This window comes from Delphinapterus leucas, chromosome 5 (assembly GCF_059928025.1).
Source record: "Delphinapterus leucas isolate spDelLeu-1000000601 "Yukka" chromosome 5, BTC_Dleu_Yukka2, whole genome shotgun sequence".
NCBI classification, from domain to species: Eukaryota; Metazoa; Chordata; class Mammalia; order Artiodactyla; family Monodontidae; genus Delphinapterus; species Delphinapterus leucas.
Window position 1 is genome coordinate 52,892,283 of NC_143133.1, and position 26,724 is coordinate 52,919,006.

The 26,724-nt window shown below is 36.8% G+C and overlaps 1 protein-coding gene across 1 annotated transcript in view; it reads left to right on the top strand.

Moving 5' to 3' along the window:
- TBC1D19 (TBC1 domain family member 19) overlaps positions 1–25,125 on the top strand; it is a 155,776-nt gene extending 130,651 nt beyond the window's left edge. Inside the window, exons 16-21 of the mRNA XM_022566430.2 lie at positions 5,227–5,259; positions 8,803–8,912; positions 11,008–11,099; positions 18,212–18,327; positions 23,662–23,732; positions 24,751–25,125. Of these exons, the coding sequence (XP_022422138.1) occupies positions 5,227–5,259; positions 8,803–8,912; positions 11,008–11,099; positions 18,212–18,327; positions 23,662–23,732; positions 24,751–24,825 (497 nt within the window). The 3' untranslated portion in view covers positions 24,826–25,125. The remainder of the gene's footprint in view (positions 1–5,226; positions 5,260–8,802; positions 8,913–11,007; positions 11,100–18,211; positions 18,328–23,661; positions 23,733–24,750) is intronic.
- The last annotated feature ends 1,599 nt before the right edge of the window (positions 25,126–26,724 follow it).

Consider the following 26,724-nt stretch of genomic DNA (forward strand, 5'->3'; position numbering starts at 1 on the left):
GAAGTTATAAAATCAGACTAATAAACTGATAAGTAAAGTCTACTTTGTTTTCTTGTCTTGAAAAATATACCTTTGTAACAGTCTGGAAGGCCAGCTTCAGATTCAGAATTCTTAGACTCCTCAGAAGTCCCTAGCTTGTGGTATCCCTCACCCGCTTCTTATCTATGACTCTACCCCACACCTGGACAGACTTCATGCGTGTGGACCCACTAGGCTGCAGGTCCAAGCTCTGCTCACATCTTCCGCAAATAACCATCCTTTGCCCACCTCTCCATCCTGAGGATAGCACCCATCAAGGAGGTAGCTCCACCTAAGAGGCTGTGCAGACCCTGGAAGCTGGCTAGGAGCCTTTGGGCTGGGAATTTCAGAGTCTTGGGTGTCTGGGTTGTGGTCTGAAAGGAGGGACGTGAACTCTGGGTGAGGGGTATAGTCAGAGGAGGGCCAGAGCAGGGCCCTTACTCCAAGGCCCCCTGCCTTGGTCTAAGAGCAGTACTGGATAAGGAAACAGGTTAAGTAAGCAACCTAAGTGTACACAGGTAGAAAGTGGAACCAGAATTGCTCAGGTCTGTCTAGGCTCACAGCGGTGAAAGGGTACCTCAACCAGTCAGGGCAAATCAGCTGATACAAGAGTACTGATTAATGAATGATTGCGGGTAGAGAGTCAGGGGCTGTCAGGGAGATCTTTCTAGGAGGAGTATTGTTTAAAATCTCGAAGGGGGCCTCCCTGGTGGCACACTGGTTAAGAATCCACCTGCCAATGCAGGGTTCGAGCCCTGGCCCGGGAAGATCCCACATGCTGTGGAGCAACTAAGCCCATGCGCCACAACTACTGAGCCTGTGCTCTAGAGCCCGTGAGCCCCAACTACCGAGCCCGCGTGCCACAACTACTGAAGCCCGCGTGCCTAGAACCCGTGCTCTGCAACAAGAGAAGCCACTGCAATGAGAAGCCCGCACACCTCAACAAAGAGTAGCCCCCGATCGCCACAACTATAGAAAGCCGCGCGCAGCAATGAAGAACCAAAGCAGCCAAAAATAAATAAATTAAATAAATAAATTTATTTTTAAATAAATAAAATAAAATCTCACAGGGGTGGGGCTGGGACACAGCTAGAGGTGTAGGAGAGCATGGCCTACAGCCCTTGTCCTTAAGCCCCAGAGGCTGAAGGGTTGGCAATCAGTTTGGCAGGGTTAGAGTTGTGCTTGCGGGGTAGGGAAGAAAAATGAAGCTGCTGACTTTAGACTGTGGCTGAATCCTGAAGAGTTAAGCATTCTTCATCTTAAAGGGACAGGAAAGGAACACAATCACATTTAGGTATAAGGGCTGAGGGAGGACTAGAAAGCAAAGATGACTCAAAGCTTTCTTCCTTGAAGCCTAGGGAGGGAAGGAGTTGTTTACAGAGCTAGGTAGTCCAGAAGGAGGCGCAGGAAACTGGGTTTTTACTGTTTGAATTACAGGTTAAAAATGAGAATACTGGTGGAAGGAGAGAGAAAACAAGTATGACAGAGTCTTGGAAAGTAGCTATATTTAAGGAGTGTGCGGAAGAGACAACTAGTCCAAAAGACAACAAAACAAAAACAAAAACTGAGCAGCAGAAGTTTCTGAGGCAGGGAGCCTGATCTGCACAGCGTCATCAGTGCCTGGTGGGCTCAAGTTTGAGAAGGAACATTCAGTTGCTAGGAGGCCAGGACACACACAGAGGGGAGATGCCTGGATTCAGCCATCAGGAGTTGGGGTGAGAGGGGTGGAAACCAGTTTAAGGAATTGGGGATATATATAATGTGGAAATAAAGGAAGTTACTTTGAATAGTTTTTTAAAAGTTAAGCTTGGCTTCAAGGAAGGAAGAGAGATTAGAGATTTGTTTGATGGGAAAGTAAGGTTCAGGGAAGAAAATGGACAAGTCCCCCGCCTCCTCTTCTTTGGTGTCATTATTATTAGCAAGGGTATTTGTAATATCTTGGGCTGAAAGGTTGCAGTGAAACAGGAGAGACTGGAGAGAGGAGTACTTTGATAGGACCTACCCACGCCTTGCCTCTGCTCCTCCACTAGCAGGGGTGAGAGCCCATGCCGCCACCCTCCGCCTTCAGGCCGTTGACCTCAGGAAGCTTATCCCGGTTCACAGCAATCGCCACGTGAAGCCCAGGGCCTCCGGTCACCTCTTACCAGGTGACTCTCGTCTACTTAGCTTCAATGGCTCTTTTATCAGTAAGACCTCCTCCCTCCCCCAGCCTTTTCCTCTCACTCCCCCTTCCCTCCATTATTTCTCTTTGTGGCACTTATCACTGTCTGACATACATTCACTTATTTTATCATGACTTTCCTGTCCCTAATAAAAAGTAGGCTCCAGACCTCAGAACAGTGTCTGGCACATAGTAGAGGCTCAATTCCTATTTGTTGAATGATGCACACAAAAGGGTGAGGAGGAAAATTGATGGGGCAGGATTCCAAAGCAGAGGTTGGCAAACTTTTCTGTAAAGGGCCAGATAGTAAATATTTTAAATTTTGCTGGCCACAGACAGTCTCTGCCACATATTCCTCATTGTTGTTTTTTAAAATAATCTTTCAAAAATGTAAAAATCCATTCTTAGCTCACAGGCCAAACATAGACAAGCCACAGATCTGACCATAACTTCTGTGAGAGAAAGTGAGGGAAACAGGATTAAGAACACAGGTGAAGATGGTAGCTCTGAAAAAGAAAAAGGAAGAAGCATCTTCCTCCGAAGACCTCCCTAAAGGGAAGTGAGAAAACAGATGAAATGTGTGAAGAATGTTTGAGGTAAAGAACAACAAGTGAGAATTTCTGTCAGTGGCATCAGCCTCCCAGAGAGGAGGGAAGTTGAGTGTGAAGCACTTGAAGAGCAGGAAGGTTCTGAAAGAACAGGGTGGCTCATCAAACAGAGATAAACAGGGAAAATGATAAACAGCACAGAATTCAGACACAGTTGGACAACATGAATCTGTGGTGTGTTCTAGAAGACCAGGGAAAAATGGGAAAAGGTAGATCCTGAGAATTACAGCTTGTGAAATTTAAGAGTGATGCAGCACAAAATTCTAAAGGTGGTTGACCTGGCATACTAGTTCAGAATAATGTTGGATTTTCCTCATACTTTTTTTGATAAAATTACTTCTAGAATCATCAAAGAAATAAGAGCTAATTTGTGAATAATAATATCAATAATTAACTTTTATTGAGTCTAAACTATTTATTTATTAATGGCTGAGCTACAGTCATTATCTCATTTAATCATTTATGTAGTTCTAGCATTGTCTCTGATTTACGAGATGAGGAAACTGAAGGTTAGGGGATTAAGGAACTTAACCTAAAGGCACACAAAGTTCTTAAACAACAGAGCTAGATGAACCCAACCAAGTCTGTCTGATATCTGGTCTGTGTTCTTAACTTACCACAATAGGGTGCTGATCAATGAATTACTATCAGTATGGAAGGAGGTCTCTAGTGACAAGTCCTGTCCTCACTCTGTCTTTTTTTTTTTTTTTTTTCGGTATGCGGGCCTCTTCCTATTGTGGCCTCTCCCGTTGCGGAGCACAGGCTCCGGACGCGCAGGCTCAGCAGCCATGGCTCACGGGCCCAGCTGCTCCGCGGCCTGTGGGATCTTCCCGGACCGGGGCACGAACCCGTGTCCCCTGCATCGGCAGGCGGACTCTCAACCACTGCACCACCAGGGAAGCCCCTTCACTCTGTCTTGTTCAACATTCTTATAGTGCTCTAGATGAGGACATAGATAGTGTATTTATCAAACTTTCCAGCAATGTGGACCCAGGAAGAAGAGGGAATACATTAGATAACAGGATGAGAATCCAGGATTATCTCAAATTGGAACGGTTCACCAAAGAGGAAATGTAATAGAGATAAGAATACAGTTCTTTACTTAGGTCAGAAACAACTGCACAAGTGCACTGTGCTTTAGCTGTGGGGTGTGTAGGGAGGAAAAATTCTTAGAGGCTTTCATCACCTCACTTTAAGGACTGTCGTAAACTACAGCTTGTCCAGAGGAGAATAGAATAGAGAAGGTATTCAGTCTGAGGAACTGTTAAAGAAACTCATAAAGTCTCAGAGCAAAAAAAAAAAAAAAAAAAAAAGCCAAAAACCAAAACAAAACAAAAATCCCAACCTGGTGGGGATGGGGATGGGGGAGAGAACAGTGTCCTCCAGTATTTCTGAAAGTTTTCACAGAAGATAAATTAGGTGTGTTTCATGTGACCCTTGTGGTCAGAACTAGGAAACGTAAGTGGGGATTACAAGGAACCAGAGTCTCACTCCATATGAGAAATAACTCCCCACCAAATTGTTCAAAATTGTAATTGGTTGCATTGCGAATGAATGTGCCCCCTATTGCTGGATGTTTTAGACTGAGACTGAACTATCATTTGTTAGAACTTACCCTAGGTGACCTCTGAAGGCTCTGCCAACACTAAGTTTTTGCGTCTGAACATGTCATATGAATGAAGCATTTCTGTGCTATTTTTCAAAACAGTAAACTCATCTTTCTTTTGTGTTTGCAACCTGATTTACTACTGTGTTAGATATATGGTGGTGTATATATTACAGAACTTCCATTTTGAATCTAAGCTGTACAAGTTCTAATTTTTCACTTAGAGTGTGACAAGATGTTTAGCATACCAAGTTAGGCTTCAAGTATTTTCTTCTAAATGGATGTGCACTTTACTTGTGTATAATTCTTGCCAAAGATTACACTGAATTTGTACCATATTCCTGCCAATATTTTTTCTAAACCACATCCTGTGATGTAATTTGTGGTAAGTTTATAAGGGAATGCATCTATATAAGAGGTGCCTTGAAATGCTCACTTACTTTTTAACAGATTGGACTCCAGTATACAGGATGAAGTTGCTTCAAGAAGGACTTAATCTATTGACTTTCTGAGACCGTTATAGTTAGTTCTTAAACTTAGTTCTGTGGTCTGCCTTGTTCTGTTTTTTGTAACACATATTCACAGTCTTAATTTTCAACTTTATCAATAGAAAGTTAACTGGATATATATTGAAAACCTCTAGATTGCTTTTCTAAAGGTATTAAAAAGCCTATCGTTTTGTCGGTGACCCATCACTAAGTCTTTCTGACATGCATGAACAAAGTTGAAGCAAAAATAGGAGACCTCACTATTTTTGGCTTTAATTCTCTAAAGTTTACCTAATAATTCAGTGGGTATACTAATTGAAAAGAAATACTTTTTTATTTTTTTAGGTGTAATCCCTTTTCATGGATTTTCAATGTATGGTAAGTTGGGCTTTAAAATATTCACTGTTTTTATTACACTTTAGAAAATTAAACATGAAAATCACACTTTATATTACATCAACCACACACTTAACAATGTTATTGTGAACATTTTTAAACATTGGATTTGATATCTGTTTATATGTCCAATTAAAAGTTTTTTCAAATAAAGCGTCATCATAATTGCTCAGATGGTGATTGCTTGTCAAATTAGAATTGAACATACCAGGAAAATGGTTCTGTGGTTTTCCATTTTCTAATTCAATGGAACTTAGAGCCACACATTGATATTTAGTTCTAATAGATGTAATAATTTATTGCTGGAAAAATTTATTTTTACATCTAATAGATGTAAAAATCTAATAGATGTAAAATTCCTAAACTAATTCTCATAAGTCTTTAAAAAAAAAAATAATAGGTCAGAAAGAATGCAAAGGGAGGGACAACACTGAGTGTAAGTTCATGATTTCTCCAGTCTGGCTGGTGTGCACAGCAACAATTACATTGAAGCATCCAGTCATCCTGAGGCACACGTGACAAACGCATGTGCAGGTTTGAGAGCCCTGAGCACCTTTGTGTCCTCACGTATCATTGAATGAGGAATGCAGGAAGCATAACAAAGATTAGCAAGAGGAAGAATGCTCTATGCCTTAAGTGCCACTTAATTTTTAAATTTTCATGCATTACATATGAGCTTGTTGAAGATTGTTGTCCCAACTATTCCTACTCCCCAACCTTTAGACTAAACAGAAATATACATTAATGTTTACTTTTGTAAAAAGAATCAGCAATAAATTAACACTTTTCTTTGTAAAAAACCCCTCAAGTGTTCAGCATCAGACAGTCATCGTGAATGACATAATATAAAACCTTTAAAACGAGCATACAATGAAAAGGATTCAAAGTGCCTAGGCATTCTGCATTATGCTGCCCTTGGCTTTATTCTCTTGAACAACAAAAATTTCATAATGGAACACATAATGTTATAGTGAGGTTCCAGCATATTTCTCTTTTATAAATATGTGAGGAATTTAAAATAGAAAACCTAAAAAGGTTAAGAATATAAATTTTTACCTTTAATAATAAAAAATGTTAGCCCTTTTATTCTTTTATTTTGATAATTCCAACTGCAAGCATTTTTCAAGTAATTAGTTTTTAAAAGGTGTACTTGAGCGATTTGGAGAACAGTTAATAACATCAGGAAAGTTTAAATCTTCTAACAACTCTCAGGGTACAAAATACATGTTTGACTCCTGCCTATTCACATTTCTGGTTGTTTTAATAGGTTAAAGTTTATACACCCAAGGAGGAAACGTTCGCTAAGGAAATAGGCGATGCAAAATGTTTGATATACAGTTTATACTATTTTAGAAAAATATGTTAAGCATCCACAAATACTTTAGAGCAGCGACCACTTATTTAGAACCAGTATACTGGCATAATTGCAACTTATCCCCAGGATCTCTACATAGTACTAGGCCATTTTAGTTTTAGTTACTGTATTTCTTTAAAATTATAGTACTTTCCTCTTTTAAAAATTTATTCAAAACTTTTCTCTAATTTAAACTGGCCTTATCCTTTCCCACATATGTAGATTAATGAAGTTTTTATTGTAGGTATAGTATATTATGATTTCATAAATAAATTCCTATAATGCAGTATTTAATTGGTTAAAAAGATGATGAGCTCATTCATTTTTATGGAGGAACCAAATAGGGAAAGATGCTTAAGATGGAAAATAAAGTCATGTAGAAGATTTTTTACATATTATATGTAATGGACTAAAACTTTTCCATTTCATAGCTATGTAAGGGAATTCAACATCAACAATTGTGGCATCTGGAATAATAACTGATTATAACATTTTCTATATTATATATGTTTATAGAAAAGTGCTGATTTTAAAATTCTCTTTCATTCCTTCACTGGAAATGATCATTAATGATTACTGAATCTTTAAAATCTTTAGATTCAAATTACAAGTTTTTAAATAACAATAACTTAAGAAGTTGGAGGGGAAAATATGCATCATCACAAAAAGTAAATGAATTCCATACCTTCATTTTGAATTTGTAATAATACCATGTATTTGTGCCACATTGCTTTTTCTTAGGTTGTTGCAATTAGAATGAGAGTTATTCTTTTTAAATGTATAGAATACCTCAGTTGGGGCTATTTAAATAAGTAGGAATTTATTTTGATAGTAAAATAATTTTTTAAAATTAGTTTTGAAGTGAAAGGACATGGCTGTTAGTTTTTAAACATATATATATATATATATATATATATATAACATAAAGGTCTTTTCCTGTAGATATATATAAAAGGAGGGGGTTTTTTGGATGTATTTAGATATTTACCACCCTAAAATTGATTTGTCTCTCTTTTGCCCTTCAGAAAAGTGAAATTTCTCAGTTGCAATGCTAGTTTTTGATAATTTATTCATCAGTAATACTGTGCACCGCCATTTATCCCAGATAATCGAATTTTTGTTTTGTCAGAATTTTAAATTTTTTATCATTTTTTCCTTTCACGTTGTCAAAAGGAAGTGAGCTGAGTTGGCTCATTGGTTTCCCTGCTTACTTAATGCCTACTGCCCTCAGGGCATCACTGACGTTATAGAGCCCAAGACCTTCTTACCTGTCTGATCTATATCATAGATGAAATTACCCAATAAATAAGTCACTTTTATTAAATTAATATTTAGGTAATGCAGTTTTATATTATCTGCATTATAGTGTATTTATGCTGCCTAAAATTCTTGAGTGTTGAAAAGATGAAAAGCATGACCACGTTCGCAAGTGCAGAATAATCAGACTGTCAGGTCAGCATCTGATTTTAAAATCTGACTTTCTGACAGTCAGCCATGAGCTGTCTGGTTGAGTTGACCCACCTGTGCTTAACTGCCATGAACTGGGTACAAAAGAAAACTTAATTCAAATTCATTAGAGAAATAAATTCTTAGAGTTGTTTTATTTTAAGCCTATGAAAATTGTCTAGATACATATTGAGATATGCCAATATAGACCAATAGCCTAAACTGTTCATCAAAATTTTAATTTTCAAATTCAGTTAGTTGAAGACCATCGTTCTAAAAGCTAGTCGTAAATCATCTTATATTTTACTTACCTGACTTCAAAAATTTCAAAAGATCCTTTGTGGGACAAAGTAAAAATGAATTGCCTGATTGTCACTTTCTTATTATTTCAATTGAAAAAAAGAGAGACTTGACTTTATGTAGTTTTTAAAAGTTACTTTGAATTTTCAATATCCCTGTATAGTTCCATTGTGTCATTCTTATTCTACTGTTGAGATTATAATATTTTATAATTTACTCCCTTCTTTTTAATTTTTAATGACTCAGTTTTTTATGTGTGCATATATTCCCTTTTCAACATGAAAAAAGAATATATATATGATTCTAAACTTGTCTATGAATGAATATTATTACTAGAAAATATTTATTCTTTCATGTTTTGTGAACTTATTTTTTTAATTTTAGTAGTTCTGCAATATTATTAATTAACTTTTTTGTTCTTTCAGTTGCACCACTTTGTTTTCTGTACCATGAACCTTCCAAATTGTATCAGATATTCCGTGAGATGTATGTGCGTTTTTTCTTCAGACTTCATTCCATCTCTTCTCATCCTTCTGTAAGTTCATTAAAAAAAAAAAAAAAATGGATCAAAGCAGACTCTAATCTGTTTTTCCTTTCCTTAAGAAAAACAAATGTTAATTTGTGAGGTCAAGCAACACTTTTCTATGGAATAAGTGAAAGAGAAGAAGAAATTGATATTTAAATAGTTTTAGTAATAATTAGAGAGGAAAAAGCCTTTTATCAATTGCATTTAAATTATTTTTTATATGTTGAAAGAAAAAACATAGCAATGTCTGTATTGTTTTCTTTGACAAAGGTGGCTAAGTTCTTTGAATGCTGGTTTCCTCCTCTCTGAAACTCATTTCAGAGTTAATAATGAGTTTCTGTGGTGCTGTAGAGCAGTGTACAAAGCACCTGGGTAGCACTTGGCTCGTGGCAGATGTTCAGTAAATAGATGGCTGCTGTTTATATTGTTGTCGTTATGATTATCATCATCGTCATCATCTTTTCTTTGTTAATGAAAAATAAACATTTATTTGTCCCTTATTTTTCAATTTGGCTAATTATCAGTTATCAAACTAGATATCTCCTTTGTGTTTATTCAATAGATGGCTCCTTGGCCTTAACATGAAATTCAAAGAGAAGCATACTGGGAGTTGTGTATTTGTATCTGTTTTATTTTGTCCAGTCCTTTATCATATCTTCCTTCCCCCACCCCCACCCTCCTTAGCCTGAGTAAAAGCAGTGTTTATTTTATTTCAGTTATACTTTTTCTGTCTTTGAGCCTGCTTTGGTCTGCTTGTGGGTAACTTGACTGACTCTCCAGAAAAAAACATTAAAAATTGGAATGTGTCAGGGCTACCAAGTTTCCCAAAAGAGGAGGCTGTCACTGCTACTCAACTAAATAGCAGTTCATTATCCTCCCCCCGCCATTCCTGTGTATTCCTGTTCCACCTTCCTCTGTCTCCACTGTTGCTCTCATACATCGCTAGTGAAAGCAGGCAAGTAACAGAAATCCAGGATGTCACAGATGAACAAATGAAGTACCGCCAATTATCTTGGGTTTCTTCTCTCTGAGACAACTTGATTTAATGCCTATATTGCATGAATATTTAATCTAGAATAACCAAAATATATATTATATTAAATATATTAATAATTCTTTTTTCTTATAACTCATCCTTAGCCTCAGATTTCTTACTCACATATTCTGTACCATTTTATGCTTCAGAGTTTCAAAAAACTGTTTTTAACTGGCTGCCCAGTAGATACCCATGTTTTCCCTGTGCAGACCACTGAAGCTTGCCACTGAGCAACTCTGGATATGCCTTCTCTATATCTGTGCTGACCCTAAGGTGTCCTTATTTAGCTGATTGACTGGGACAGCCCTGCCTCTGCCCTTTCTTTATTCAGTGAAATAAAGACTTAACAGGCAGTCATCTCCTTTTCTGGCTTGCAGCCAGACTTAACTATTTGGAACCATGACAGCCTTATTTCTTTAGAAATTCAAAAAGAGGATTAAAACTTCCTTACAAAGATCAACGCTGAGGAATGCTGAGCTGCAAGAAAGACTTTATTCAGAGTTGTCAAGCAATAAATGCACTTGAAAAACCATCTACTTTGTACTCTACAGATAATGCCCTTTTAAAAAAGTGGATTTCAGCTTTTTAAAAAGTTATCCTTATACTAAGTAATCAAACATTCTTGTTTGATAACTTCCTGATGCAAATTTCAAACAGTCTTTCTCTGGGGATGGATTTCAATGAAAGAGTTAAAAAAGCAGGAAATATTTTCCCTGATGGGTGAGACAGCTGGAAGGGAAGGGACATATGGAGGAGAAAGTGAAAGGTGTGGCTATAACACCAGAGAAATACCTGGAAACTGGAATGCATCCAGAAAAAACTAATTTTGCTGGGCCTACGTGATACTATATGACTTACAGAGAAGCAGGTTTTTCTATAAAATGCCGTTTTCCTTGAATTCCTAACATTACTACATGCCAGGTTACGTGGGGAGCCTATCGTTGTTAAAAAGGAAAAAATATTTATATTGATAATCTTTTTCTCATTTCCATTTGAATAATTTAATGGCAGAGTTCATTTTTAAATACTAAATTATGCATTTCTCTTGTGATTTATTATTGTATCCAGGGTATCGTGTCACTCTGTCTGCTGTTTGAAACTCTTCTTCAAACTTATCTCCCCCAACTCTTTTATCATCTACGAGAAATTGGGGCTCAACCGTGAGTATTTTTCTCTCCTAATTGAAGAATAAATTGATATCAGAAGGCTCTTTTTCATCATCAAAGATACAGTAATTTTTCAGAGACATTAAACTAACAGTCTCCCCAATAAAACAATAATTATCAAGTAGTAAATTATAACTCGACATTGTGCCAGAAATTCTTGGGAGACTTACCAAAATCCTAATAAATTCTTATTTGCTTGGATTTTTGTGCTTGGTACAAGAATCACTAAAAGAACTAATTTCTATTCATAATGAAATGTGTTGGCCAAACTGAGGCAAAAATTTGTGGAAACAAATACTACCTGAGAAATGTGATAATACTAAAATTAAGTCAGTTTAGGCCAAATTTATCAGAAAACAACTTATGAAAGACAGAAAAGTTAAAGTTTGCTGGCTTTCATTAAAGGAATCTAGATCGATTATTTACCAATGGTTGTACACTGTGATTTTTTCTTCCAAAAGCTTGAATTTTTGTTCATTTATCTCAATATGAGTTATCAGTGAATATGTAGGGTACCTGTGGACCTCATTATTATTGGTTCTCTTTTCTCTTTTTTAATTAACAGTGTCTTAAGGCAACAGAAATTTCCAAATGATTTATCAGTGTTTTGTTACTGTCTTCCTTTCTGTGTAACCATTTTCTCCTATATAAGGACATATTTGAAAGGAACACTAACTCTTTGAGACCACGAAAGTAGTTAATGGGAAATAGAATCCATAGCCGATGGATGAGTGGGTGGGTGGGTTTAAGAGACAGACCCAGATTCAAATTCTATCTCTACTAAACTATAAAATCCTGATAAAATTATTTAATTTACCTAAGCCTCAATTTCTTTCATTAAGTCAAGATAATTTAATTTATTCATCTTTAAAATCAAGGGAATTCCTACCTCATGGAGTTGTTTAAAGATTGAATATGTATATGTTTATATATTGATATATATATGTATATATACATATATATCTCCATATATATATAATGTATATCTCCATTCTAAAATCACCATCGAATTTCAGACATTTTAGATCTTAGAAATGCCATTTATAAAACAACACCTCATATCATCCGTTGATAACACCTAGGTGGCACTCTTTCTTTTGTAGACATTAAAAAACAGGATTTTATTAATAATTAATATTATAAAACAAGAATATGGCAGAAATATTTTATATTACATACAAGTCATTTTTTCTTGTGGTAAACTGACCTTTATTTTACTACTGTAAAATGAATATTTGAATATAACTATGCTTTTCCTTACTAGAGTGAAGACATTTCGTTTATTGCTAGAAGCTAAAATCCTGATTTTTTTCTAGTCTATTTATACACTTTAATCATTAAAAGGAACAAATTTATTTCAGTGAATTATGATAAACATTAAAATTCTGATGCAAGAGAAAATATAAAAATTTAATTATCAGGCTAGAAATCAATTATTAAAAGGCTTTCATGAATTAAAACTAATGCTATTGGAAGGTTTTTAATTTAGAATTTAATTTTTTTACTAGATATAGGACTCTTCAGGATATCTCCTTCTTCTTGAGTACTTAGTGCATTTTATCTGTTATCATATTTATGGACGTAAATTATTCATAATATTCCATAATAATTCTTAATTAGCCTTTCAATATCTATAGAATCAGAGTGACATTACCACTCTCATTCCTGAGATTGATATTTGTATCTTGTTTCTCTTCCTTGATTATTCTGGCCAGAGGTTTATTAATTTTATTCTTCTTTGAAAGAATCAGTTTTTGGTTTCATTGATTTTGTTTTTCTATTTTCAGTTTCATTGAGTTATGCTCTTTTTTTTTTTTGCTGTATGCGGGCCTCTCACTGTTGTGGCCTCTCCCGTTGCGGAGCACAGGCTCCAGACGCGCAGGCTCAGTGGCCATGGCTCATGGGCCTAGCTGCTCCGTGGCATGTGGGATCTTCCCGGACCGGGGCACAAACCCATGTCCCCTGCATCGGCAGGTGGACTCTCAACCACTGCGCCACCAGGGAAGCCCTATGCTCTTTTATTTGTTATTTCCTTCTGTATACTTGCTTTAGTTTTGTTTTGGTCTTGTCTTTCTACTTGTTTAAGGTGAAATTTAGATAATTAATTTGAGACATTTCTTCTTTTCTAATGTAAGCAATAATGTTATAAATTGCCCTCAAAGCACTGCTTTACCTCCACTCAACAAATTTTGATGTGTTATGTTTTCACTTTCATTCAATTCAAAATGTTTCTTAATTTCTCTTGTGACTTCCTCTTTGACCATAGTTTATATAAAACTGCATGTTTAATTTCTAAATATTGGGAAAGATATTATGTCTTTCCGTTATTGATTTCTATTGTAATTCTGTTACAGTTAGACAATGTGCTTCATAAGATTTTAGTTCTTTTAAATGTGTCACAGTTTGTTTTATGACCCAGAATATGATCTATCTTGATGAATCTTCCGTGTACACTTGAAAAGAATTTGTATGCTGCTAGTGTTGAGCAGAATGTTCTGTAAGTGGTAATCAAGTCAAGCTTGTTGATAATGTTCAAGACTTCTATACACTTGTTAATTTTCTGTCTACTTTTTCTATTGATTATTGAGAAAGAAGTGTTAGAGTCTCCAATTATAATTGTGAATTTGTCTTTTTATTTCTGCATTGCTATATATATTTTTACTTCATGTATTTGACTCTGTTTTTAGGAGAATTGATCTTTTTATCATTATGTAATGTCTTTTCCTAGCAATAAATCTACTATGTCTGATATGGCCATTCCAGCTTTCTTTTTATTACAATTTGTATAGTGTATTCTTTTCTGTCTTTTTACTTTTAATGTATTGATTATCAATGTCTTTACTTTTCAGATGGCTTTCTTGTCAGAAGTATACTTGGGTCATTCAGTGTGGCAGTTTGTCTTTTAATTGGTGTGTTTATTCCATTTACATTTAATGTAATTGATATTATGGGATTAAAATAATATCAATTGATATTATTTACTATCTTGATAGACATTTTTTTGTTTGTCCCATGTACTCTTTATTCTTTTTGTCCTCTTTTCCTGCCTACTTTTTTTTTTTTTTAATATTTATTTATTTATTTATGGCCACATCGGGTCTTAGTTGTAGCACACGGGATCTTTCATTGCAGCATGCAGGCTTCTCTCTAGTTGTGGTGCAGGGATTTAGTTGCCCCGCAGCATGTGGGATCTTAGTTCCCTGTCCAGGGATCAAACCCATGTCCCCTGCATTGAAAGGCGGATTCTCAACTACTGGACCACCAAGGAAGTCCCTCCTGCCTACTTTTGTTTGTTTGTTTGTTTGTTTTTAATTTATTTATTTTCTTTATTTTTGGCTGCATTGGGTCTTAGTTGCGGCACACAGGATCTTCGTCAAGGCATACAGGATCTTTCGTTGCAGCATGCGGGCTTCTCTCTAGTCATGGCATGCAGGTTTTCTCTTCTCTAGTTGTGGCGCGCAGGCTCCAGGGCAGGTGGGCTCTGTAGTTGTGGCATGCAGGTTCCAGAGCGTATGGGCTCTGTAGCTTGTGGCACACAGGCTCTAGTTGAGGCGCATGAGCTCAGTAGTTGTAGCACGTGGACTTAGTTGCCCCACAGCATGTGGGATATTCGTTCCTTGACCAGGGATCGAACCTGTGTCCCCTGCATTGTAAGGTGGATTCTTTACCACTGGACCACCAGTGAAGTTCCCCTCCTGCCTACTTTTGAGTTGAATAATTTTTTACTCCATTTTATCTCCAGTGGATTATTATCTATACCTTTCTAAAAATATATTTTGATAAGTGTCTGTCTTAGTTCAGTCTGCTATAACAAATTACCGTAAACTGTATGGCTTATAAACAACAGAAATTTATTTCTCACAGTTTTGGAGACTGGAAGTCTAAGATCAGGTTGCTAGCATGGTTGAGCTCCAGAGGACCTTCTTCTAAGTTGCAGACTGCTTCTCATTGTATCCTCACATGATGGAGAGCAGAGAAGAAAAAGAAGCTCTCACATGACTCTTATGAAGGCACTAATCCCAAACATGAGGACCTACCTTCATAACTTTATCTAATGCTAATTAACTTCCAAAGGCCACACACCTCTTTCCTAATACCATCACATTGGGGGGTAATTTCAATATATGAATTTGGGGGTGGGAGTGGGGACACAAGCATTCAGTCTATAACAGTGCCCTAGGATTTACAATATACATCTTTAATTTATCCCTTCTACTTTCAAATAAGCTCCAGGCCTGGAGGGTTTCATGGGCAAATTCTACAAAACACGTCAGGAAGAAATAATATCAATTATTGTTTTTCTGTGGCTGCTGTCAAGATCTTTGTCTTTAGATCTTAGCAGTTTGATTATGATGTATCTGGACATGGATTTCTTGGGTTTATCCTGTTTAGGGTTTGCTTAACATCTTGAATTTGAGGCTTATTTCTTTTGCCAAATTTAGGAAGTTTTCAACCATTATTTCTTCAAATATTTTTTTCTGCACCACACTCATTATCCTTTTCTTCTGGGACACAAATATTAAAACTTTTAGTCTTATCTCACAGCTTCCTGAAGCTCTGTTCATTTTGTTTTCAATCCTTTTTACTCTGTAGTTCAGATTGGACACTTCTATTGATTTATGTTTAAATTCACTGGCTCTCTCAATGGTTATTTCCATTTTGCTATTGGATCCATCCAGTGAGGGTTGTTTTGTTGTTGTTGTTGTTATTGTTTTTGTTGTTTTTATCAGTTCTAAAATTTCCATTTGGTTCTTAACAAAACTCAGAATTGTGCATTAGTAAGGGCAAATTCTACTATACATAAATTATACCTCAATAAACTGTATTTCTAAGAAATTGAATCTGTGCTGTCTACTAGGGAGCAGAAGGCATGATGTGTGGTGCTGTTGTTCTAATAAGACACTGAGAGATCCAGTAAAATGAAACTAGTTGAAGTTAATAATTGAGGCTTAAAAGTTAGTAAATTATTTAAATTTAAAATAATTGGTGGCTAAAAGTTTCTTTGGCATCTATAAACAGATATTCTAAAACCAACCAAAAATCTTGATTTATCAATACTACTGCCTACATGTACTTTGTTATATTAGAACAATAGTTACCTAGTATTGAGGAATTTCTGAAACGTGGGGGTCCTTTTTCAGTCTCAAGAAAAGTTAATGTGACACCAACAAAGGTAATCTCTCAATCCCATTTTCTCTTTTAAGAAAAAGTACAGATATTTATCTATATAACAATTTTAACAAAGAATTTGTCTAGAACCTCTCAGGGGCAGTCAAGTGATGTTTAATTGCCAATAGATAGTACAGAAATTGAGAGACTATTTAATCTCTTCAGGCACCAAAGCCAAAGAGTTTGTTTCCTGATTCTAGAGATAAATTGTTATTGTAACATAACCTATTTATGAAACAGTAGGATCTCATACTTCTTAGGACTTTTTTTTTTTTTGCAAAATAGAATTTAATTGAATTTTCTGGTTGATTTTTCAGAGTTCTGATGACCTCCTCTATAAAGCTAAGGGTTTCAAATCAGAGGTTTATTTCTAAGGTCCCTTATAGCTTTTCCTTTTTTAAAGATTTAATTTTATTTTTTATTTTTAGCTGCGTTGGGTCTTTGTTGCTGTGCGCAGGCTTTCTCTAGTTGCGGTGAGCAGGAGCTACTCTTCATTGCGGTGCGCGGGCTTCTCCTTGCGGTGGCTTGTCTTGTTGCAGAGCACGGGCTCTAGGTGCATGGGCTCAATAGTTGTGGCTCGCGGGCTCTAAAGTGCAGGCTCAGTGGTTTGAGGCATGGGCTTAGCTGCTCCGTGGCATGTGGGACCTTCCCAGACCAGGGATCGAATCTGTGTCCCTGCATTGGCAGGCGGATTCTTATGCACTGTGCCACTATGGAAGTCCCCCTATAGCTTTAAAACTAGTTTTCTTTGTCTTTTTTCATCCTTTGTAGCCATTTGAGTGAAATGTAGGAATATAATCTATTGAATTGGAAAAATATGCAGCTATCAAGCTCTTTCAAGAATCTTGAATGAAAATTCAAATGTTCTAGGCTTGCCTGGAACTGTTAAGACTATAAGATCACCTCACTGATAGCTAATTAGTACACACCCTGAAAAACAGAATGTAGAAGTGAGTTTTCTAAAGAATGAACTATAACATAAAGTAGGACCCAGGAATATAATTCTTTCTCTTAATGCTTTTTTTTTTTTTGCTGTATGCGGGCCTCTCACTGTTGTGGCCTCTCCTGTTGTGGAGCACAGGCTCCAGACACACAGGCTCAGCGGCCATGGCTCACGGGCCCAGCCGCTCCGCGGCATGTGGGATCTTCCCGGACCGGGGCATGAACCCATGTCCCCTGCATTGGCAGGTGGACTCTCAACCACTGCGCCACCAGGGAAGCCCTCTTAATGCTTTTGAGACCACTAATTTGAGGACTCATGGTTTCTCACCATTGCACTTTTTACAGCTTTTAATAGAGTATTTGAGTTTTTTTTAATTTATTTTATTGAAGTATTGTTGATTTACAATGTTGTGTTAATCACAGCAGTGTTTCAGTTATACGTATACATACATTGTTTTTCATATTCTTTCCATTATGGTTTATCACAGGATATTGAATATAGTTCCTTGTAGGAACAGTAGGACCTACAGCAGTAGGACCTTGTTGTTTATCCATTCAATACCATAATAGTTTGCATCTACTAATCCCAAACTCCCCATCTATCTCTCCCCCCTCCCCCTTGGCAACCACAAGTCTGTTTTCTATGTCTGTGAGCCTGTTTCTGTTTCATACATAAGTTCATTTGTGTCATATTTTAGATTCCACATATAAGTGATTTCATGTGGTATTTGTCTTTCTCTTTCTGACTTCCTTCACTTGGTATGATAATCACTAGGTCCATCCATGTTGCTGCAAATGGCATTATTTCATTCTTTTTTATGGCTGAGTAGTATTCCATTGTATATATGTAGAGTGCTTGAGTTTTAAATGCCCATGTGATTTTTCAGACCCACAAAGGGGTTACCTAATAATGGAACTGGTTGAGTTCTTCTGATACTGCTTTTTGACAAGAAAAAATTCCACTGGTAAAATTTCTTTCTTTTCTTTGCTTACAGACTTCGCATATCATTTAAATGGATGGTTCGAGCTTTTTCTGGATACTTAGCTACAGATCAACTCTTGCTTTTGTGGGATAGAATCCTAGGGTACAACTCTCTGGAAATTCTTGCTGGTAAGAGTAAGTGCTTGTTTGTAAAACACATGCTCTTTTTATAGTAAAGCCCCTTTCCTTTCTGACATTCACCATCTGCAATTGGAATTTAATTCTACAGTTGTCTGTCATTTCTAATTCATGAACATTTAGTAGATGTATCTGCCTTAGAAGACAAGCACTGAGATTCTGCGATCTAAATATGTCTGCATAACTGCCCATCACGTCTATTCCTAGTCTTTTTTCGTCGCTTCTAGGAATGTCCAGCTCCCCTCCCCTGCTTTTAATCCAGCCAGGGCTTACAGTCTCAGCACCTGTGAGGTTTGCACAGCAGAGTGTAGGTATACTTCTGTTCTTTTCCTGACTCCTGTGACTACCTTAGTGTCCTGTTCTGTGCCCTTTCTCAACTACTACCTAAAATCCAAACTGAGACTGCTGAGCCTCCCTGCATAGTTGAAATCTCAGCTCTTCTGGACTAGTTTATACTGAACTCAAAACCTTTTCCTTGTTGCTAACAGTCTCTGACTCCTGCCCTGGTAACTGAGTTTCCCCTTTTACATATTCTCTTAAGCCAAAAAGAAATTCATCTTTTTTTCAGAAAGCCACAAATCTATCTCTTATTTAATAATTAAGTTCTTACAACAGATATACACAGAGGGCAACTGTGTGATAACACATAGGGCACAGATTTCTTATTATATTATTTTGCTTCTCTGTGTGTAAAATCGACTCAATTATTTTTATCATTGAAATTATCAGGGAATTCAAATAAGTATTACAGGGTTTTCACATGGAAAGCAGAGAATGCTGGTTCCAACCTTCTCCAGTTTTGTGACATTGAACAAATTATTTAATCTTTACCCAGTGATAGCATTGTAAAGACACCTCTCTGGGCCATTTGGAAATAATGCTTAATTGATGACCCTTTTCTTGCAGAAGATTCTGTAGGTACCATATTAACATATTTTTGAATGCTGAAATTTCGAGTAATTAGGTGGCATTTTGAAAAGGAAAATTGAGGTAATGATAAAGTACCATGAAGATAAATGTTGCCCCTGGTATAACGAGAGATTATCATTTACTGGGGTTTTTAACAGCTCCCAGTATCCTTCTATCTCAGTTGTTTTTAAAGCCCGTCCAAATATGAGTTAGGAAAAACTGGTCTGCCATCACCTCTTTTGGCTGAATGGTAGCGATACATACAATCTAGAGACAAAAGGAAATCCTAGAGGTCATCAGGTATAACTTCTTTTAAATATTTCTAACAGGCAGCCCTTATCCTGTTTCTGAATATTCAGTGTTGGATAATCCCTGTCATACCAAGTAACCCATTTCATTTCTGGATAATATAACTTTTTTTTTTTTTGGCCACGTTGCATGGCATGTGGGATCTTAGTTCCCCCACCACGGATCAAACCCCTGCAGTGGAAGCATGGGGTCTTAACCACTAGACAGCCAGGGAAGTCCCTGGATAATATAACTTGTTAGAATGTACTACTGTTAAACCAGGATCATCATCATGTTTTTTCTACTCTCTCACCCCCTCCTTTCCTCAAAGTCTTCTATTTTCCAGGCTAAGTAGTATTGTTTTTTGCTACCATTTCTCAGGTAACAGGATTTTAGATTTTCTACCAAGTAACTCTTCTGGGTAGGGCATAAATTTTGAAGAGTATTGTATGTAGCTTTTTGTATCATTTCAGAAAACATTAGAGCATGTTAAAGAAATGGGCTCAGTATTAGAAAGTACTTTCTAATAATTAGGACTTTCCAAAAGTAGAATGGGCTTTTTAACTGTCATCTGAAGGGTTAAGAGGTTTTCTATCATGAAAGAAATGTTGAATTGGAAGACCTTCAAAGCGTCTTCCAATGTAAAGTCTCCCATTCTGTGACTTATCACCCCTCAGCAAACTGAAGTGAAAGAGAAATGAATGTTGAATGCTGCATTTGCTCTAAGCCACGTACTTTGCTGTAAGCTTAATACAGTAATTAAAAAGTTATTGATGTATAGGTAGAAATGCAGTTCACACTATTGCATCCATTCACTTTCTCTGAGTGTTTTTAAAAAATCAACAGAGGGGCTTCCCTGATAGCACAGTGGTTAAGAATCCACCTGCCAGTGCAGGGCACACAGGTTTGATACCTGGTCCAGGAAGATCCCACATGCTGCGGAGCAACTAAGCCCAAGCGCCACAACTACTGAGCCCCTGCGCCTAGAGCCCACATGCTCTGCAACAAGAGAAGCCACTGCAGTGAGAAGCCTGCACATCGAAACAACGACCCAACACAGCCAAAAGGAAAAATAAACAAATAAATAAATTTATTTAAAAAAAAGAAATCAACAGAGAAGAATTGTAGAACATCTAGAAATGGAATTAGACTAATGGGAATTCCTACCATGGAATTCAGATAAAGAGCCATAGGGTAGGTAATTGCATGTAGATGTGTATATAAGTCAGTTTTGATGATTTTATACATTTTTGAGGCTGAATATTTTGTGACCACCTTTTTTGCTCAAGTGAGCTTATGTAGTCTTTCGAAATATTTTAGTAAATATTACTGGTTTCAATTGTGAACTAATTAGGGCCTTTTGAAGAACAGTTTAAAGCATAGGTGTCTTAATGTTCATGATAGAGTTGCTTAAAATTAATGAGAACAGTTTAAAAGACCAAAAGTAAATATCTGAGTTTCTGTATTTCATATGAAGCATGACTTCAGTTGAAAATATCCCAGGACTCCCCTGGTGGCGCAGTGGTTAAGAATCCGCCTGCCAATGCAGGGGACACGGGTTCGAGCCCTGGTCTGGGAAGATCCCATGTGCCGCGGAGCACCTAAGCCCGTGGGCCACAACTACTGAGCCTGCACTCTAGAGGCCGCGAGCCACAACTACTGAAGCCCACGTGCCTAGAGCCCATGCTCCGCAACAAGAGAAGCCACCACAATGAGAAGCCTGCGCACTGCAACAAAGAGCAGCCCCAGCTCGCTGCGACTAGAGAAAGCCCACACTCAGCAATGAAGACCCAACACAGCCAAAAAAAAAGAAAAAAAAAGAAAAAATGTTTTTAATTAAAAAAGAAAATATCCCAAAGTATAGACCTGTTTTCCTTGGCAAATAAACCTGCTGTGAGGAAGTACTGGGCAAAGCAATCATGAAGCAGACGGAAAGGAACTTCTGTGATGTGACACCAAGATAAATAAAGGTTGTAAGCACATAAGCATTTTGGATGCTGAAGTCAATTAGTAACTACTCTTTTATTCCCCCTCTTATCTACCTTTGGAAAAACTATATATTTCCCACCATGTAAAACTCTTTCCTGCTACAGCGGAAAATTTGACCATCCTGTCAAGCTTTCACCAACTCCGTTAAATTATACTCAAAAAAGGAAATAGTGACCACAACCCTTAGCTCCTAAAATGTCTGCATTTTCAAATATGATTCCAGATATTAGAAAACTATAAAGAAGTTGTTGGTCCACAGAAATGGTTTTCTTTGATATTCTTGTAAAAATGGAAGCTGAGGGACTTTAGGTACTTAAGTTTTCTCCATTTCAATTAAAGGGTAAATCCTTTGCCCCAGGTCTCTTATATCCCTTGTTACATATTAAATAACCCCAGCTGATGACTTTTTAAATTTTGTTTTACCACTACCTTGTATTTTTCTCCCAGAATTTTCCTAACTAGTTCTAATGCTTTTTTTGACAAACTGTCCAAAATCTGTTGTCCCCTCGAAAAATGCCTGTGCTTCCCAGTCACTCAGCCTCTATCTGGGGAAATTAAAAGACCTGGATCCTGACTTCTAATCCATAGGCATGACCGCTATCAGGTGGTCCAGAGCCCAGGACCACCATGCATCATCCTTCAGGCCATCTCTGGAAAACCATTCTTTTTTTTTTTTTTAATTGAAGTATAGTTATTTACAATGTTGGGTTAATTTCTTCTGTACAGCAAAGTGACTCAGTTATACATGTATATACAGTCTTTTTTATATTCTTTTCCATTATGGTTTATCCCAGGGGAAAACTATTCTGAGAGACAAAAGAGAAGGTGATTCTTAGGAAAGCACACAGATTTCTATATCAGGGATGAGCCATTACTGCTTACCTTCAATTTCAAAAATGTCATCACATAGTGGTTAAATGCTTGAGCTCTAGGGCCAGAGTTGAGCAGTCACTACTATTTTCTACCTGTGTGACTCTGAATATATCATCCAAACTCACAGTGCCTCAGTTTCTACATTAGTAAAATGGGGCTAACAATAGTACTTAACTCATTTTTGGTATTAGAATTAACTGCTATTATCATTACTTCCATAGTAAAAATGTATTTTAAAAAACATTTGCATTATCTATGCAATATACTTAGGAACGAGTCTTCCAAATCATTTTAAAGATTCCTTACCATTCATTTCCTAAACTTTAAGGGCATGTTGGGTTAGGGAATGTACTACCACTACTGGTGATGAAAAAAATGGGGAGAAGTCAAGAGTCACCTCCAGGCAGTACCGTTTCCTTATCAGAGTTGCCTGAACCTATTACATGGTCCTTCCATTGTTCATGATGACTCATTCACTTTCACAAAGTTTTGTGGTAGATTATATAAGAAGACATAATGCATGTAGCATTACTCTCTTTTCATATGCAGACGATTAATGGGAACAAAAATCCAAATGTTTTCTACTCAGTATATATTATTGACCTTCAAGATGTTCTATAATGGTTTGCTTTATTTTCTTTTCAAAGTTTCAACTTCTTTTTCTGTGGCCAACATTAATGTAAATGTCAGGATCAATCCCACGGTAGCCCGCCCCACAGACGTATCCACTTATGACACTCTAAGAAAGTCAATGATGAGCATAAAAATATAAATATAACAAAATAGTATAAAAATATTTTTAAGGAAAGACTTTATTGCCACATTTTTATCAGGATACCTCCTTGATACATATGAAACATCATCTGATATATTTAAAAATTCAGTCTGCATATAACTTCTCAGAAGCCTCTCCATTGCATCAGTAAGAAACACCTGCATCAAAATAAATCTTTATTTATAAGATAGTCATTAGATCTTCATGCCATTTAAAAATTGTTACAATTGAAGTTATAGGTATGAAACAATTTATAAAATGGCTTTTTTAAAACCACTAAAATTTCCCTTTTTCCCAAAACTGCACCATCAAGCCACTGTTCTCCAGAGGAGACAATTTCCATTCATCACAAGGCCTTAACTCAGAATGCAGGATGCAGTCGTGAAGCACTAATTCTGAGCCCTCATCGTGGGTTGTGGGCGTAGCAGTAAAGTTGTCTGGCTGATGAGTAGACCAGACCAGCAGTTGAAATAGTGTGCATTCTTTTCCAGTCCTGGCAGCTGCTGTGTTTGCTTTCCGAGCAGTGAACCTGATGGAGGTGACATCACTGGCTGCAGCTGAAGTAAGGATACGTTTCACTCAGATGGGATGGAAATAGTTCCTGAGAGGTTGCCAGGCTCGGGCACTTTAGTATCAGATGCATAGGACACACATTACTCGCAGACTAATTTTTTAACTTAGGTAAAACCCGTAAGTTTTGAGCTAAGTAATATTAAGTATTCAGAATTCCTTAATTACTTGAAAACAATATTCCTGTGAAGGAGTCATAAACAAGATTATTATGGGAAACCACTATAACCATTACAGGAAACAAGATACCTAGTAGTTTTAATAGAAACTATTGGGACTTAATGTTGCATTTTCTTATAATTGTTCACATCCATGTGTTATGCTCATAGAACAAAGACAAACTAGTTGAAAGAATTAAAGAGCATGTGTTTGGATGATATAGTAAAGATACATGGGCTTTTTGTTTATTTTTAGTTGTGGGTTAATTATTTAGAGCTCGTTTCTTTTCAGTAGTATATCTTACACCTGAAGCATGGTTCAATTAAATAGTGGCTTACAATATTACTCTATTTGTTATCTCTCATAGAAATGTAAATTTTATCCTTAAAATAGCTGCCTACATTCTTTGTTTAAAGGGAAGAGGATGTTTATTATGCATCTTGCAACTGAGTAAACATTAGTTCCATCTTAAAGTGATTTCCTAAAGTCAGTTACTCCTTAGTATAACGGGACTAGGATTCATAATGTACGTTTATTTATAGAAGCAAGTTGAAATGTTAGACCTCTTATAAACTCATGCTACCTTGTATATTTGAAGAAGGCTCAAGACTAAAGTCCAGATTATTTTCTACTGCACATTTGAGTATTTTGCACATGTTCTAACATTAAGATGTTCAGAAAAGAGAAAGAAGGTTGTAGCTTCAGTACAGAGATTTGGGACCAATCTGAAGAACTTAAGAGTGTGTTGATATCAGAATTACATTGTAAAGGTGTTTCTGTGTTTATTTCATAGGCTTCACTTTGCTGATCAGAATGCCGATATTAATCATTCCTTTTGTTTTTTGTTTCAGGCAGTTCTTGCTGACCTTTCTACTTTAAAAGTTATGCCTCTTCTTCAAATTTTTCTGTTTGCTACTGTCACCTGATCTTCTTCAAGGTCACTGACAACACATCTAGTTTTTCATTAGAAAGTAATCATGAACTATGCAAACTCTGCATAAAACCAAAATTAAACTTTGCATATAAGCCAATAAAGATCATGTTCCTCCTCAGTTAAACCTAAGTAGTTTTTCACTTTTTGAAACAATAACCCTGCACACCACGTATTGCACTGCATGCTGCTGATTTTCAAGAGAGAAGCAGTAGATATAACTTCTGCTAAATTGAGCATACATAGCATAGATAACCCTGGCTTGTAAAAGGCATGTAACAATATATGCAATAAGAACTAAAGATACTGTAATAAACTTGAATAGGTAATGTAGCCTCTGGGACAGTTCTTTTATGTCAGCTTGTAAATTTATCTCTAGATAATGAATCATTTTGTCTTATAAATTGCATTTCACTCAAAGCCAGGGGTGGGGTAGGATGTGGGAAGACTTGAAAAAGATAATGCTTTTAAGTGGGAATTCAAATGTACTTTGGTGTTTTTAACAACTTTTCTCTCATCAGAAATCTAGATCCCTCTCCATTTTATTTCTCTCTCTATTGGGGAAGGTCAAATACAGTTGTCTCCATCTGACAGTTTTATTCATCACTTTCTGAAAAAAGAAAATAGAATGATCCCTTTAAATTTCTCAACCTTCCATCTCTTAGTTAGAAGACTTGACGCTGCTGAGATCTGTTGCCAGATTCCATTACTTTGGAAGTTTACAAAGAGGACACCCAAGGACTCAATGAAGGGAATGAAAAATCAAAACCATATGCACTTTTTTTTTGTGGTACGCGGGCCTCTCACTGTTGTGGCCTCTCCCGTTGCGGAGCACAGGCTCCGGACGCGCAGGCCCAGTGGCCATGGCTCACGGGCCCAGCTGCTCCGCGGTATGTGGGATCTTCCCGGACCGGGGCACGAACCCGTGTCCCCTGCATCGGCAGGCGGACTCTCAAGCACTGCGCCACCAGGGAAACCCCATATGCACTTTTACTGAAGTTTGGTTTAATGAGATTTACTTCTAGGGCAGAGCAGCTTAGCGAGACCAGAAGTAGGTATTATACATTCATTCTAGAACTGAAGACATTATGCAAGGCATCAGTCTTATTTTGGTCCTTATTGTAAGTAGAGGGTCTTATTTTATATTACTTCTTAGAGACCTAACATTTCTATAATGCAGAATGATAGAATGTGGGGGAAAAAAAGTCCAAAACTCATTGTCTTTCAATTTTATACTCAAATTCAAGATGCTGATCACTTCAATAAAATTCTGAATCAATGGATTGATAGTCTTACCGAATGCTTAGAATTGTATTAAGTTTTATCAAAATCTAGTTCCGGAGTCTTTTATTTAGAGAGTATATTTTTAGGAAATGTATGAGGTTTAGCACAAGACTGCAAGTGTGGTGGAATTTTATATAACTACTAGTTATTAATTTGGAAATCTACATAAATGCTTTTATTCTTCAGGTACTTGTTGACTTACTGAGGACTAAATAATCATTTATTCAGTGATTGATTCTTAATAAACTCCATGTTATTGCTTTTGAAGGCGATACAATTATAATCATACACTTTGCCATTCTGTGTATACGAATGCACATTCATCACAGGGATAAGCATATACCCGTGATTGTTAGGAAGAGAGAGAGTTTTAAATGATTAAGGTCAAATGTGTACAGATACACCCACCTTTGGCTTTTTTCTTTAGGAGAATATTCATAAGCTTTTTTAAAAGTAGCAATGTAGTAATCTAGTGGGAGAAACATTAAACTGGAGGAGTTCTTGTCCTAGCTTGAAGTCCCCAGATAATCTATTCTCTCTTATCTGTAATTTGGGTGGGGTATGCGGGGGAGAGGACAGGCAGCAGGAAAGTTTTGTGTCTGCTCTGTTT